This window comes from Zonotrichia albicollis, chromosome 8 (genome assembly GCF_047830755.1).
Source record: "Zonotrichia albicollis isolate bZonAlb1 chromosome 8, bZonAlb1.hap1, whole genome shotgun sequence".
In the NCBI taxonomy this organism is placed as follows: Eukaryota; Metazoa; Chordata; class Aves; order Passeriformes; family Passerellidae; genus Zonotrichia; species Zonotrichia albicollis.
Window position 1 is genome coordinate 8866953 of NC_133826.1, and position 16385 is coordinate 8883337.

The following is a 16385-nucleotide window of genomic DNA, read 5'->3' on the forward strand; positions in this document are numbered from 1 at the left end:
CCACCTTTACTCTGATGCTTCCCCAATCTCTCCTGAGGCTTTTTAGCTATGAGGGCTTGAGATGTTTCAGCTGTAACTGGAGAACTTTGGGCAGGTGGACACCTATGACATAAATTATCCCAAGGTGGTTTAATTACAGATTTGCTGTATTCAGGTAAACTGCTGCTGGAAGCAGCTCTATCCCTGCACCTGAGCAAACCTGGGGTTTATATCCTGGCCTTGGGCACCTTGACACCCAGGAGGTGTGATTTGGATCTCCAGAGGAAAAAAAGGGAGCCTGTCCCACCCCCGTGGTCCTTTGGGTGGGGAAGAAGCCCCAGCCACCCAGGTGGGATCCAGGAGCACAGCGTGGACGGGTGGCTGTGTGTGGGCAAGGGGGCTGCAAAGTTTTTGGTCTCGATTCAAGACACTGAAAGCCAGAAGAAAAATGCCATCCATTGTTGGTTTATACACCCGTAGTAGCCAAACAAACATCCCCCGAGCCTGTCCTTATCACTTTATTACACCTGCTAGAGTGAATAGATTAAAGAGAATGGGGGAGGGGGGAGAAAGCTGAAGAATCCAGCAGAAAAACTGGGTTTTGGGATTGTTAATTATTCTCTGGGGTCTCTAATCTTTAACTGGCAAACAGCATCACTAACTGTCTTAAAGCCCCTCCTGGAACATCCTGATAATAAGCCATCTGCATGAAGGCACCCCGTTATCTGCCCTCCTCCAGCCGCCTGTGACATGGCTGGAGTGGGAGATAATGGATGTGTGGTGTGTAATAACGACACGTCATTCATGATTATCGGCCTGATACCCAACCTTTTAGCTCCATTGTTTGTGCTTCAAAAATAAAAAAAAAAGAAAAAAAGAAAAAAGAGAAAATGAAAAGGAGGAGGGAAAAAAGGAAAAGGGAAAATTTTGGTGCTGTGGATTGTCCCGGGGTCCCCGAGGTGTCTCCGTGCCAAAGGGGCTGGCTCTGCCAGCATCTCCCAGAGGGTTTGTGGTACTCGGGAAGGGCTCGCCCTGGATTGGCGGCTGCTGTAGCCATGGTGACGGAGGAGCGAGCTGAGACAGCGCAGAAATGTCACTGCCTGCCAGGGAGATACTGGGGCAAATGGGCGATTAGATCAGTGTCACTGCCTGCTGCCCCGCTCCTCACCCAGCTCCTCGGCTGCTCTCCCAGCCGTTTGGGGCTGCCTTGGCAGAGGAGGTTATCTTGTACAAGCTGCTGTCCAGAAACTGCCACCGTTTGAAGGTGGGGGGATGTTTGTGCTGCTCAGTTTGACCTGGCTAAGCTGAAAACTGGAAGAGTTTTCTCCATTAGGGCTTCAAGGTGCATCGGTGCTGTGAGATCTTCCCTCAAAAGCTTTGGCCCTTCAAACTGCAAACCTGGTTTAAGCATGATTCTTAACAGGAAGAGATTTTAAAGTATTTGGCTCTGCTTGCCTCAATTACTGTCACAGCTGCCTGGAATAACAATCCATTTTTGCATCAAAAATGTCAGCAGTTTCTCCTCTCTCTCCCAAGCAGATTACCAAGAGCAGTTTCCCTGGAGAAAGTCTCTGCTGGAATTGGTTGGTGTTTGGCCATTCATAATCTAGCAATCAGAAGGACACTTGGAAACCAAATGGGCAGCTTTGGTCATGGCAGTGAATAGGGTGATGGCTCCAAAACACAGGGCACTGTACAGTTAATGGGGTGGGCAGCAGCTGGGGGTCCTAATCCCAATTCCCAAACCAGGAGATGCTGTAGTGACACCTCTAAGTGTGTCACCTCTAGTGACACTTCTTTTGGAGCCCACCACCAGGAGAATGGGATGGGTCTTTGTGTCCAAGGGCACCCAAAACTCATTTCTTGGACCACCTGCTGGAGAGTAGGTGAGCAGAGCTTCAGGGTGGTTTGCCTCTTCCCGGATGGGTGGCTGAAATGTTTGACAAATAGGATTTTTCAGTAAACAAAAATGTGTTTTTAAATCACTGGCCTCCGAAGGCCTGGCTGTGCTGGAGCTGGGGAGGAGGACAGCAGGAGTCTGACCTTTCAGACATGAATCCACCAGGGTTTCCAGGATGGTGGCACTGCCATGTGCACAACTGCACCCTGCCTCCTTCTGAGGGTGAGAAGGAGAGGACTGGGAGAAGAGGAACTTGGTCCTCAGCTGCCTTGCAAAATAAACACAAGCTGCACCTTGCTGGTTAACCTCAGCATCCCTGTCCCTTTTGGTACCCACACAGCCAAAACAAAGGTGTGGATCCAGGCCGAGGAGAGTTTTGTTTCTCCAACTGAGGATGCAGCAGCAGCAGAGATGGGGAGCAGGAGGGCTGCAGGAGTTCAGTAGATGGGGAGATGCTCAGGTTTGTCTGTCCTGATCTATCCATCAGCAGAGAGCTGCTCAGGCAGACAGGCAGACAGACATGGTTTGGATGTGTTGGTGATGCCAGTGCTGGGGGTGAAAGCTGCACAGCCTTGTCTGTCACAGTGTCATGGCACCCATGCAGGCCTTGGTGCCTCAGTGTCCCCTGGTGCCTCAGTGTTCCCTGCTGCCCGCTGAGTGCCCTAGCCCTCGCAGTGACAAACTTCCCCTGGGCTCTGAGTAATGCCCAGACCCACAGGGGACTCTGACACAGTGTCTGCTCTGCCGAGGGTGGGGACAGGGACAGGACACATCCCCTGCCTTGCTGGGCCTGGCCCTGCTGCCTGCCAGGCCCGGGGGTTTTGCCAGGGACCAGGGAGGATTTTTCTGTGTCTCCCACTGCCACCTACTGATCCATTACACACCCTGGGCCTGCAGCTCACCCACAGTCCCACACCTGGGCTGGTGCTGGGGAAAGGCTCCCTGTATCCCCACAACAAACCCAATTCCAGTGCTCACCTGCACGCCTTAGGCCACCCTGGAACTGAGCAGTCAGTTCTCAGCCTCTGCAGGACAGGGTTTGAGGTAGGCTCACATCTCCTCTTGCTTTATTTTGCAAGCTGACTTTGTTCTTACCACCAGCAGTTTTGTGGTATTTCCGTTTTGCTTTGTTTGAGCACAGATCATTTCAGTTGTTTCCTTACTGGAAACGCCTGGAGACACAGGTGAGGTGATGGATGGTGTGGGATCTGTGGAAACAGGCTCAACAGGGTGCATAGAAACACTGCTTATGGCTTGAGAAAGCACTGACAGCACTGCACAGCCTTGCCTGCTGGGCCTCCTCTTGTGCCCTGCTGGGCCCCCAAATGCAAAGGAAGCCAAAGTCAAGCTTGGAGCTCATCCCCACAAGGCTTTATTTTCATTTCAGAGAGTAGAACAATGCTGAACACACTCTATTTCTAGTGTGCCAAGTGCTTCCTCAGGTTAGCTGCTGGCATTTTCTGGGCTGGCTCCTGAGCGCCCTCAGCTCAAGGAAGTTCAGAGCTGGGGCAGAAAAGAACGACAAGCATTCACCTCCATAATGGTGGGCACAGTGCCAGCCCCAGAGCAGGAATTGTTGGGAGGGAGGTGTGGGGATGCAGGGAGGGCCCTCCTGGCCTGGCACACCCAGGCTGGAGGCAGGGCAGGGGCTGTGCCCAGGCTTTAGGCATCCCTGCAAACCAGGTTGGGTCACTGCCAAGCCCAGTGGGGAGCTGACAATGGGACAAATCTACAGGCAGGGGACAGCAGTCCTGTCAGGGAGAGTGTGAGGGCAGGTTGGAGATGAGGAGATGACCAGGACATGGAGGATGCTCCTGGAGGTGAAAGATGAGCCACAGCAATGCTGTGGAACCCCCTTAGCAGTGATGCTCCCCTGGCAAGGAGGGGAACTGAACCTGCTGGGTTTGGTGTTTGTGGGCTCAGTGAGCCCCTCTGGATGAGAGTAGGACAGGGGTTAATGTGGGAGAGCTCCACTCTGGGTCTGTTTGGTGATCTCCTCTTAAACCTCTGGGTGGAGGGTGTCCCTTGGGAGAGCTCTTGCCTCCCTGCCATGGTACCCTGTGGGATCAGATGACCTTCTTCAAATGCAGGTGTATCCCATTGCTGGACCTGAGGACGATCTGTGGTATCATTATGGGAAGCTTGGATGGATCTGGGTAGAGCTCGAAGCGCTGCAGGGTCAAGGCCAGGGCCACCTTCAGCTCATTCATGGCAAACTGCTGCCCAATGCAGTTCCTGCAGGGAGGGGACACATGCTCTGATTGCTGCCTTTGTCCCCAGCCACACCCAAGCTGGACTCACCCCATGTGAGAGCTGAGGCACCTCCAGCTCCTGTGAGGATAACACTACAGCTTATCTAGTAAGCCCCTAATGCATTTATTTTATTATTAATTAATTTTATTTCATTATTAAAATAAATATTTAGTTATTTTTATTATCTATTTATTTAATTGCTTTATTTATTTTATTTAATTTTGTTATTAAATATTTATTTTATTTTAAAAATAAATTTATTTTATTATTAAATAAATTTAATAATTTATTTATTTTTATTATTATTTTTTACTATTAAACATTGAAGAAGGTTATGAGACTGAGAGAACAGGGGTTTGCTTCACTAGGAAGTGCAGCCAGGAGCCAACTAAAAGCCCTTCCAAAAGATCATTTCTGGCTCTGTGAGGTGATCCTCTTGCAAGCTACTGTCACCTCAGTATCCTACATCTGTCTATTGATACAGCATGGACCCATGGAGACTTGGCCCCCTTGGCTTTGAGGCACTCTGGGACTCACCCCTAAACAAGGGACTGGTGTTCCCAATGCAGGCAACAGAAAATCTAAACATCTCCCCAAAGCTACAGGAAAAAATGTGTGAAATCCTACAGTGACCACAGAGGAGCTGATGGAGCATGGAAATCCTATTAGAGGAAATGCTGTTGGGGAAAGCCTGCTTGAGCTGGCCAAGCCAGCCAGACTTGTGGAGACTGAGGGGGGATTGGCCTTAGGAGCTCACATCTGAGCTAGGTCTCACATGCAAGGCAGTCTGAGAGGAAGGAGAGAGATGAAGGATCTCACCTGGATCCAGCAGAGAAAGGCAGGAAAGCATGGGAGTGCCTCTGTGCTGACTTCTCTGGAGAAAACCTCAGAGGATCAAAGACCTGTGGGAGCAACAAAGACCATCTGGTCAGTGTTTGGTGTGATCTGAGCAGCACCAGGCTCTTCTCTGGTGCCCAGGTTAGGGCAGGATGTGGCCTCTGCTCCTCCTGGGGGAGCTGCAGATGATCTGCAGTCTATCTCTGCAGTCACCTCTCTGCAAAGCCCCTGAGTGGATCTTCCTCTCAGACATGCCCAGGTCACCACTACAATGCCCAAGGTGCCTGCAGGGGTTTTCTCATCCATGGCAGCAAGGATCAAGCCAGGATCCCTCCATTCCAGAGATGCCTGATCCTGGTTCTCCAGATGCCTGGAGACAGGCAGCTATGCAGTCTTCTTTAAACTTTCCAGTTATTTCCTGAAGCCTCTAAAATATCATCTTCAAATCACACACTCTCTTGTGGGGCTTGGGACTTGTCATATCATTCTAAGTGTGTGCAGGGCAGCTGGAAAGCTGCCAGAGCATCTCTGTGTCCCCATGCACAAAGAGACACTGTTGAACACCCTTTCCCAGCCCTTTGTCACATTCAAAGCCTTTGGGGTGTTTGGTAACTGGATTGAAATTTGCATTTAGATGTGGACTGTTGGAATTATAAGGGAAAATAAAACAACATAGTAGAGAGGCATGGGCTGCCTTCTTCAAGGGGAGTGGGTGTCTGGGCTCAGAGACCATCCTCCCTTCCTTGTTATCAAGGTGAAATACCTCAGGGTCCTCCCACACATCCCGGTTCCTGTGAATAGCAAATATGCTCAATCCAACCTGGCAGCCTGTAAAAGAAAAGTGAGGAAAAGCTCATGACAGCTCAGAGTGAAAAAGCAGGAGAGGTGGTTTTGGAATGCTCTTCCTCCCTGGGCTCTGCAGGGGCTGTTGCAGGACATCTGGCAGGGATCTCCTGAACATCTCACACATCAAAAACAAAGACCTCAGAGCTGGGTCCCCTTTTATCTATCAGTGTGTCACTTTCACCTGGCTAGGAGCAACACTCCACAATCCCCTCTGAGCTCTGGGGCACGTCCTTGGACTTTGCCTGGCCACCCTTTCCAGGCTCACTGTGTCAACAAGCTGTGGTAGCTCTGAACAGCTCCAGAAGGGAGAAAAGAGTCTGGAAGACCCTCCAGCCCCTCCACACAGAGCAAGGAACGTCCCCTTGTCACAGACAGCAACATGAAGGATGGACAAACTCAACAGACCTGCTGGCAAGCTGCGTCCATCAGGAAATGTCACGGGTTTGGAGAGCTCTCGGGACACACCAGGAACAGGTGGGAACAGGCGCAAGCTCTCTTTGATGCACATAGTGGTGTAGGTCATCTTCCCAAGATCCTCCCTGAAAGAAAACTTGCTGAGCATGCACTCAATCCCTTTGTCTATGTCATTGACAAAGGTGTTACTGGTCTGTCCCAGTACAGACCCTTGAGGTAAACCACTTGTCACTGATCTGGACAATCGGCCACCACCCACTGGGTGCCACCTTCCAAACAATTCCTCAACTACTGAACAGTCCACCCATCAAATCCTTCTCCCTCCAATTTAGAGAGAAGAATGTAGGGGGGAACAGTGTCCAAGGCCTTCAAGGGTAAATTAAAAGAGTTCAAGATGAAGGAGTTGGAAGTCCTAGCTCACCACTCAATGGTGTCTCTGTCCCCCAGGATGCCCTGGATCTCTTCCCTGCAGCGCTGCTGGTGCTCAGGGTGCAGTGACATGCAGTAGAAGAGCCAGGAGATGCCACTGGCTGTTGTGTCATGGCCCTCAAACATGAAGGTGTCCACCTCAGCACGCAGGTCCTCATCAGACAGTCCAACTCCATTCTCATCCTAAGAAAGAGGAGAGCATGTCATTCCCAAGCACGCAGGTCTTTTGTTTTTATACCCAAAGGACTTGTATGATTTGGTGTCTCTTGTGCTCCCCTTCTTGTGCTGATGCCCCCCTCAGTGCCACACAGTTCTGTTCTTTGGCATTTGGTGCAATCATCTCAAACATTTACCTTGCTACAAAGCAGAATGTCCAGAAAATCCAGGTGCTTCTTCTTCTGGATCTTTTCAAGCTCTTTCTCATTGGAGAGCAACATCTTTCTTTCTTTTATTACCTGATCTGCACAGAGGAGAGATCAGATCTGTGCATCCTGTCCCTCCAGAGCACCCTCATGTGCTTAGCTGCTCGGCCATCAGCTTGGACTCTGTTTAAGGTGTAACCCTCTGGCCAGTCCATGCTGTAACCCCACTCTGAGCCACTCCAGGGGCAAGTGGCAGAGAGGTTCAGCTGGGAGACAGGACTGGGAGAAAGGGGCAGGAATACCTGTGTGGGTGTGGGCCAGCTTGCAGGCATCCTGAAACGCGCGGCCGTTGTGAGTGAAGTTGTAGAAGGCAATCTTGAAGGGAATATTCCGGATCCTATCACTCAGGAGGTAGCTGAGGTCAAAAACAGCTCTAATATAATAGTGGGAGTCGCTGTAAGGAGACCAAGGCCAAGGCTGGTGTTAGCAAAATGAGTGGTGAAACAGGAGCGCTGGCTTTCCCAGGGTTTGGAAACTCAGGCACCAACCTCTGAGTCTGACAGTTGGAATTAAAGCTGAAGGCACATTTCATGAGGCTGTCTAGTGTCATCAAGCTGACATCCTGAAAGAGCTCCACTGACCTCCTCTCTGTGATCCTCTTGTCCCATTTATCCTGGAGGAAGAGCCAGGGTAAGGAGAGACCGGCCACCATCGGTGGTCAGGTCTTTTTTCCTGTCGCTCTTCCCAGATCCACACTGCTAATTGCTTTCTTTTCTGGAAGCAGAGGGCCTAGCTCATGACATATTCTGTGAACGTAATCTAACTCTCTGTGCACTTCTTTTCCCAGGTATGAAAGGATGCACATCAGGGTATGAAAGGATATCCTTACAGTGGTTGATTTTATTGGCAAACAAAGAGAAAGAATAAGTGGAAGGTCCAAAGGAAGGTGAGGAGAGCAATTTTAGAACTCTAAAACTACTCCAAAAATTCAGTGAAAGTACAAACTCTCTAAGCGCTGTCTCTTTCTCTTACTCATTTTTTATTTTCACTGTTTCGCTGCTGAAAGGTAAAAGTGGCAGGAGTGGGGATTTTTACCAGCATCACTTTGACTGACTCTGACATCAGGGTCACGTAAGATTTCAGCACATCGTAGTGAAAGGCTGGGGTGATCATCTTCCTGTGCTGGAACCATTTGCTTCCTTCCAAGATCAGCAGCCCCTTCCCTGAAGCACGAAGAGCAAAGGCACAATCAGCTCCTGCAGGCTCTGATCACAGCTCTGACAGCCTCACTACTGCTTTTGCCTTACCAATCCAGGGAACTAGGAGTTTGTAGACTGCACTAGCCTTGGGATCTGTAAAATGGAGCAAATATCAGAAATCTATGAATAATTGATGAATTCAACACAACCAAAGAGAAAATTCAGGATAAATTTGCATTAGATTTTGCCCTCTAAATCACATGATAGAATTAATCTCATTTAAATACTGTACCACCAGAGGTAAGAGTTTAAAAGTGATTGCTACAATTATGACTGCAGTGGACTTGGAAAAACAGGGAAAGTTAGAACAAGAAAATGTGTGTGGAAAAGAAACAGCCATGGCAAATTCCAAAACTGAGAACAATGGATAGGAGTTACTGGGGAAGGCTGTGTATGTACCACTGATGTGATGCACAGAAGGGAGCAGATGGGAAGACTTAAGAGACTTCTGAGAGACATTGCCATGGCAGTTTACACTTTTTACTGGGTTTACTGGGAAGTACAACTATTGTGGTGGTAGAAGCTATAAGAGACAGTAAGACAGTTGACCCTCAAATTGGGAACTGACAGGAAACTGGAAGGAGCAGGCACCTGGTCTCTGTTTTGCACAGGAATACACACTGCTCCATGAAACCTGGGGCAGCCTGGGAGCGTGTGAAGAGGAGCAAAAGAAGAATTGCAATAGCTGTGAAGGAACCTGGCAGAGGGGATAACTCCAGGCAAGTTTCCCAATATTTTCTTGGTAAGAAAATGTCAAAGACTTCTCAGAACTGGAGGCAGAGACTCACCTGCTCGGCCAAGTATGATTTTGGCATATTCAGGATGGTGAATGATTATAGACGGCAGGATTGGTCCAAACCATCTGGGAAAGGCATGGGGATATTCTTCTCCCCATGACACTACTTGGTGTAAAAAATTTTCAGATTTTAACTGCAATGAGAGTTAATCAGGGATTAATAAAGTCAGAAAAAGAGGGGCATGCCAGGGAGAGCAGAATTCTCTATTGGGAAATGAAGGAAGAGTGGGTGGACTTGCCACACTGGGGCTTTTATGCTGCAGGTAGAGGAGAGGATGAGCATTGAAAGGTGCACAGGAGGCAAAGCTGCCTGAGCCACCAAATCCCTGCAGCACAAGAAAGCTCCATGGAGAGTCCCTTGCTGGGCTAGTGGTGTCTGAGATGCCTTGGGATGGCCTGGGCTTGGAGCAGCTCTGTGTTGCACTTGGGGGCTGTAGCTGGCACAGGCAATGACAGGATGTCTGGGGGACAGGCCAGGAGGACCAAGGCTGTCACCCCTGTTCCCCAGTTTCAGCAGTGCAAAGTGGGCATGCCTTGTGAAAAAGCAAAGCATCTGCACTATAGCCTGGTGAAAATGGCTGCATTAAAACACCCTGCCTTTGTGGCCATGTCTTCCTCAGCAGCTATAGGGTAAGACACTCCTTTTGGTAGAAAGTTTAATGTAGCAAAGAGACAATAATTATGATTGCTCATATTTAAATAACTTTATGGAAGTCCCATGACTCTTTGTTTAACGACATGATTGAAAAACCATGATTTTTTTTTGCTAAATGATGCACACCACATATCCAGCACCTTTTCCTCCTGCCTTGCAGAAGCCTTGGCATTCCCTGCACAGAAGTTCTCTCCTGTAGGAAGAGACAGGAGCAGGGCACACGCACACTCCATCCAGCCCTGACACCTTGCACAGCTGGAACAAACCCACCCTGGCTGGGCCCAGCTATCCTTACCAGGCGATTGTGACCATAGAGCCAGTGTTTCGGGGGGCCAGGGAATGCCTCCAGAGCTTTGATAAGCTTCTTCCTCTCCCAGTAGAACTGGAGCACCTTCAGCAGCACAAAGGTTACACCAAGCAGCACAGACAGCTGCAGGATGGCAGCAGAGGGTCTGGTTATGTTGTCCAGCAGAGATGCCATGCTGTTCCCGGACATTGCCTTCTCCTGCCTGTCTCTCACCTGCTCCTCTCACACCCGAGCCAGGTGCAGGTAAAAATCCTCTCTGTCCTCCTCTGCAGGAGCTGAGTCTGGTGAAGCGGAGCTGGCAGCAATTTATAGCTGCTGGAACATCAGGGCAAACATTGCGTCAGCTCGGCCAGCAGCCTGTGCACACAGTCCCCCTTTGACCTGCTTCCTGCAGCCTGTCCCTGCAGCCTGGAGAACAGCCAGCCTCTGAACATTCCCTGCTTTTGCTGAAGTCCCAGCAGTGCTGTCACACCCACCCATGTGGGAACCCAGTGCATCCCTCTGGCTGTCCAGGATGGCCAGGACCCCTGCCAGGGGGCTCAGAGACCCTAGCACAGAGCCAAGAACACCTGTGGGTTTGACTATGACCTATGGAGCAAATTACCAACCTTAGATGAAGATCAGCAAGCCACAACAGTTTAGGTAGAATAATAGTGAGGTTATCACGGGGTGAAAGGGTAGATTTTGAGGTTTCTAGAATGGAGATCCAGGGGGCAAGATGGAGCAATCTGGGCATGTCCAGCCTTTCTCCTTCTTCTTCTTGGCCTCCATCTTCTGCTGTGATGTTGGCACTTTTAGATTGGTTTACGGTAGAAGCTCACTGTCTAACATAGGTGATAGGTATTGGAAAGTAATTGTACACATTGTACATGTAGTTTTTAGTATAAAGACATAACACTGCCCTGGGGGCAGGCAGAGTGCCTGGAACTGTCCTGCTGGACATAACTCGGCAGGGCAGGAGAAAAGTTTTATAGATAAGATACAATAAACAACCCTGAGACCGATAACTGAAGAGCTCCGACTCCTTCTTCGAGTGCTCAGGCTGGGAAAAGAGACTTTTAACATTTCTCGGAATCACTCTGACCAGCTAAAGATCCTGAGAGACCCACAGCCCTCCATGCCCAGGTGGATGAAGCCAGAGGAGGGAGGAGGTGAGATGCAGGCAGGCTGGGGCTCTGGCTGGGCTCTGTGCTGTTCTCAGAGGGTTCAGGTATAGAAGGTGTTCACCTGCCTACTGGAAATGAGAACACACAGGCCAGCTCTTCTCAATGAGTGGCTGCATGGGGTTAGCCCCCTGCACCTGTGCAGTACTCAGTGCCCTGCTTGAGTAGGGGTACTGTCTTGAGCAGAACATATCCTGATCTGCAGTGTCCCTGAGATTCAAGAAACTTGCTGAAAATCTACCACTAAGACCATCTACACTAAAACAAAATCTGTTGGAATTTACTAAAGTACTAGTGGCTGAAGCTCCTTGATGTCAAGAAACTTGAAAGGCATTTGAAACATCAACTTGCATGAGATGGTCGTGAGCCAGAGAGTGGGCATCACTCCAGCAGCACACAAGGGATGTGGCCCTGCTCCCCAAGGGCTCCTTCCACAGACAAGCCAGCAGACAAAACTGCTGTCCAGAGAAATCACCATGGCCAGTAGATGAGGCAAGGAGAGGAAAAGATGCAGAGCAGGGAAGTGAGGTAAATGCAGCAAAGTTGAGAGCACATGATGGAGAGGTGTGATGGCAGGGCCATGCTCCCTCTACAGGCCTGGTGAGCCCTCCTTCCTCTGCCCACATGGCATCTCACCTTCTCCAAAAGGGCTCTGCATCTTTACATTTACCTCTCCAATGTAGTGCTTGGTTGGGGCCCAGGTAAAACCCTCCTTGCAATCCCTGTGCAGATCCTGTTTCTTCCCTGGGTTCCCATCCCATAAGCCCAGAAACCTGGAATGGCAGTGTGGGGTTGGTGGAGAGCTGGAATTCTGACATGTGTGGGTGACTTCCATGCATATTGTAAAAGTCAGGATCCCCAGATGGGCTGAAATAATAATATCCCATTGTGCCTTGGGATATTATGAGGATCAAATGGTTTATCAGTTGTGGAGACTGACAGTCTGATAGGCTACAACACAGGGACAGCTGAACTCTGAGTGCTTCCTTTCAATGTAACCCATCTCTGAGACAGAGCACTTCTGATATTTGGGCACTTCCCTTTAGTTTTTCGTCTAAAATAGCCATGTCCCACATTTTCTGCTTGTAGGGTCATTTTGCTGACAAAACCACTGTTTATTTGAGGTTCATTGTCATTGCATTGGAGAACATCCCTGGCAGGCACCACACTGAGCAGAGCTACCTTTTCACACACTTGGCCATCTTCATGAAAATTGGTGTGTCTTTTTGTACTGAGCCAGCTGTGTCTGTGTGAAAGTTCAGGGCAGAGTTAAAGGTTGATCTTTAGGAGGCAGAAAGCTGTAATCAAGTTAGGCATCTCTTAGGGAGGACTTTGGGTATAAGGGACCCAGTTTGACATGACAAACTCTCATGGGAAGGTCTGCAGAACATTAATAAATATTATGATGTTGTGTAGTTGGGTCCCTCACAAGTTCTGCACAAGGAAAAGAGGGATATGTGATGGTTGAGCCTTTGTTCAGTGCCAGTGGAGCTGTTTGAACTGTCCTGTGTACCTACATCATTACTAGACTGACCCATCTGGATTTGGCTGGCACCTTTCAGCAATCCCCTACAAAACAACACATAAATATCCCCAAACCCAGAGGTGGAGGGGGCAGGCAGGTGGATGGAGCTTCTGGTGCAGCTTCAGATGAAACTTTTATAGCACAGAAATTTTCAGTGCTGACAAAGTCCCTGGAGAGTGAGTTTGACCATGAACAGTGTTAATTTTTACCAAACTGGCTTCCTTATAGTTATAAATTAACCAGTAAACTTTGGTTTACTGGTTTAGATTTTTTTTTTTTTTAGTTTTACTCAGGAAGACAAGGGATATGGTTTGTCTTGAAGTTCATATGAGATGTCAAGTGATGAGCTAATATGGAGGGAACATAGGGGATGAACTGGCTAAACCCATTTATGGGGATTTGGAGCAAGAATCTGATCTTTGGTGACAGCAAAACTGGGTTTAATCCAGCCTCCAGCCTCTGCATTCTATGTTTCACTGGTAGAGGGGAGAGAAAAACCTTTCTCATGTATTTCAGAGGTTTCACAGCAAGAGAAACCATGAACACTCACAGCCTGGGAAAGAAAACTCAAGGGATTTTGCTGGGGAAGAAATGATGAAAGTTCAAAAGGCAAAGTTGCTGCAGAGCTGCAAGTGAAGAAAAGTGAAAAGGGGCAGTATTGGTCTGATCATTGTAAAGGCCTGGGACAAGGTCAGAACCATCTGTTAGCACCAGGAAAATCTACAGTCCTGGTGATGGAGGACTCCAGAAGAAGATCTCAGCATGAAAAAGCAGGTAGAAGGGTTTTCTGATAGGGCGAATAGAAGCTTGGCTTGACCTTCTGAACATTTGAGAGTGGTGAAACTGCAGCTGGGTGTTAAAGGACACTTGTAAAGCTGTTAAACATTTGCAGAGAGCCTCTGGAGAGTTGTCTTAGTGCTGTGGATGTCCATGTGATGGCAGTGGGGTCACAACAGTTCAGACCATCATGAAACAACCCACTCACACTGGAGAACTTCCATCCCATACCACAGCCATGGACTCAGCAGGCTGTGGGATTTGCTTTCTGGGTCTTGGGGATTTCTCCACTCACTTGCGACACCCAAGCAGAAGAGGGAGAGGATCTTCCTTACTGATTTAACTCACATGGTCAGAATTCATTGCAGAAAAAGTGATTTACTGAGCAGGTGAAATTTAGGTGGCAAATGGGTGCTTTGGCCCAGAGGCTGACCTTGCAGCAGCTGCTTTCCCTGGTTGTGCCTGTGTTTATTCAGATAGGAAGAAGAGTCCAGGCCCATCTGTCCCTGTGTGTTCCTGCAGCACATCGTGATGACAGATGAAATGTAGCAGTAATGCCAAAAAAAATAATAACATTTCAAGCTTCCAAACACATGATAGATGAGAAAATCATGGCAAGAGCCCAGCAAGTGTTGCAGAGTAAAGTAAGCTGCCTGGATCCCATCTGACCACACATGTCTTGAGGATGAATGTATATCTGGAAGCATTTAATACAGCTGTCTGACAAATATGTTGCAACAGTTATTTAATTTACAGGCTGTTTCCAGTGTAAAATCCCAGCGGAGTTTAGATGAAATTGCTGGTGCCATCTGAGAGTAAATTTGCCTGGAGAGCAGCGTGGGTCCTGTGCAGGCACTGTATTCCCGGTGCTGCCAGCCAGCTGCTCTCCCTGCTGGTCCTGCCACTTCCAACATGCCTGGCACCATCCAAAAAAGTGCCACCATGGATCTGAGACAGACAGACACATTCCTGTGACTGGGATGTGGCTGCACAGCGCCGGTGACAGCCTGTGGGGACAGGAATAACTGCAGGAGTAGGTGGCACCTTTGCTCTGCTGCTGTTGGAAAACCAAGCAATGAGAAAAATCCAAGATGTTTTTAAGTGAAATCAAGACTGACCCTTGTTGCACAGCCACCACCAGGAGCTCTTGTTACAACAGTTATCTGAAGGTCTGAATCACTCAGTCCAAGGTCAGCCCATCATCTTTGCAATTACCCTTTCTGCAAAAAGTAGGGAAGGATGAGAGAAGGAGGTAAGCCCTCTGCAGCTTGGCTGCACTTATAGCAACACATCCCATGTAACCAGGCGTTTTTATTATCTCTAATACCTGGGAGGGAAAAGGTAGATTTGGGGAATTGCTGTCAGGAATCAGGTTCTGGCTTGCTCTGGCACTGGGGCACAGCAGCTCCAGAAGCTCTGTTGCACCCTCAGTCCTACTCTCCGGTTCAAAGCAGGGCAGCCATGGGAGATCTGTGATGCAGGACGTGAGATGATGCAGGACATGAGATGATGCAGGATGTGGGATGATGCAGGATGCAGGATATGGGATGTGGGATGCAGGATGTGGGATGCAGGCTGGCTGGCCTGGCATGCTGTGGATCAGGGAAATTGTGAGCTGGTCTGCCATGTGGGGTGTTGTTTAACAGAGTGTCTCTGGTTCCTGGCCTCAGGGGTTGACAGCACCATCACAGGAGAGACTTGTGAGCAGATTTTTTGCTGGGCTTGGGTGGCTGCAGGGGAAACCAGGCTCTGATCCCTTCTCATGTGAAGAAGCCACAAGCACAACTCTGAGAGGACAATGAGAATGCTGCAGGGCATCTTCCCTTTTCCTCCTCAGATATGAAGAGGCAGCTTTTTAGTGAATCCTAGAAGTCAGGAGGGAGACAATGATGAACAGGATGAAGAGAGGAGCAGTCAGGCTTTTCCATCCCAGAGCCAAGAACATACAAGTGCTGGATGGTCCAGCTGGGACAGCATCAGTGCAGCTTTTCCTGTATCCCCAATTCAACCCAATCACAAAAACCAAACCAAACTTGCCCCAGCCTTCTACCACATCTATTACCTCCTCTGGTCTTCTGGAGTATTCATAAAAACAGTCACCAACTTTTAAAACCTCTGCAGATTCTCCAAATAACCTATGCCAGGGCTTTAGAAATCTTAGGGAGTGCTTCATGTTGCGCAGTGTGTATCTACCCAAATGCAATTTAGCAGCTGCCATGTATCTACATTAGGTATGTCAAGTTCCCCTGGTGTGATCTCCTCTAACCCACTCTCCTTCAGTGGGTACATGATGATTTCAGCCTTTGCTCTTGCTCATTAGATGCTCGTGCTTTAATCTTCCCCATTGGAATGCCAAGATTCATCCACTCTTCTTTAGATGGTATTTTCTTCAAATCTTGTCTTTGTAAGAAAATTGCATCCAATAGAGAGATGCATGCAATTTACTTCGGGTAACTTCAGTTATTTTGATTAAAAATTTTCTCATTTTGCACTTTAGAGTATGTAAGCTTGGAGCAGATGCTGTTGCTTTTATACTTAAATCTCCAAGCAGAGTTGAAGGACACTGCCTCATTTCATCTGCTGAAAGAGACACAAGTGAAAAATTTTTGAGAAATATTTGTGCTTATGCATCCAAGCATGATGTTTGCTGTGATTGCAAGAGCAGGATATTATTGATTCATATTACCTTTTCTGTGTCTCTGTGTACAGAACATCCACTGGAGAAATTGCTGCCTGTCAGTCATTTTTTCTCTTGGTTTTGTGCCATGCCTGTGCCTGCTCTTGTGCTTATGGACTCACATTCCATTCACAGCAGCAGTTTTTCAATTTATCAAAATAATTTTGTATCCTGACATGGCCCTCCAAAGAGCTTGTGGAGTCTCA

At 48.5% G+C, this 16385-nt stretch overlaps 1 protein-coding gene across 1 annotated transcript; it reads right to left on the reverse strand.

Annotated features, from left to right (window-relative positions):
• Positions 1-3235: 3235 nt before the first annotated feature.
• Positions 3236-10326, reverse strand: LOC102069505 (cytochrome P450 4A4-like). Its single transcript, XM_005482232.2, has 12 exons — positions 10026-10326; positions 9068-9209; positions 8328-8372; positions 8116-8243; positions 7569-7693; positions 7323-7474; positions 7012-7118; positions 6651-6841; positions 6221-6354; positions 5733-5797; positions 4952-5034; positions 3236-4114 (listed from the first exon to the last, which is right to left on the reverse strand). Exons 1-12 carry the CDS (start codon positions 10224-10226, stop codon positions 3946-3948), a joined length of 1542 nt encoding a protein of 513 aa, XP_005482289.2. The 5' UTR covers positions 10227-10326; the 3' UTR covers positions 3236-3945.
• Between the last annotated feature and the right edge of the window lie 6059 nt (positions 10327-16385).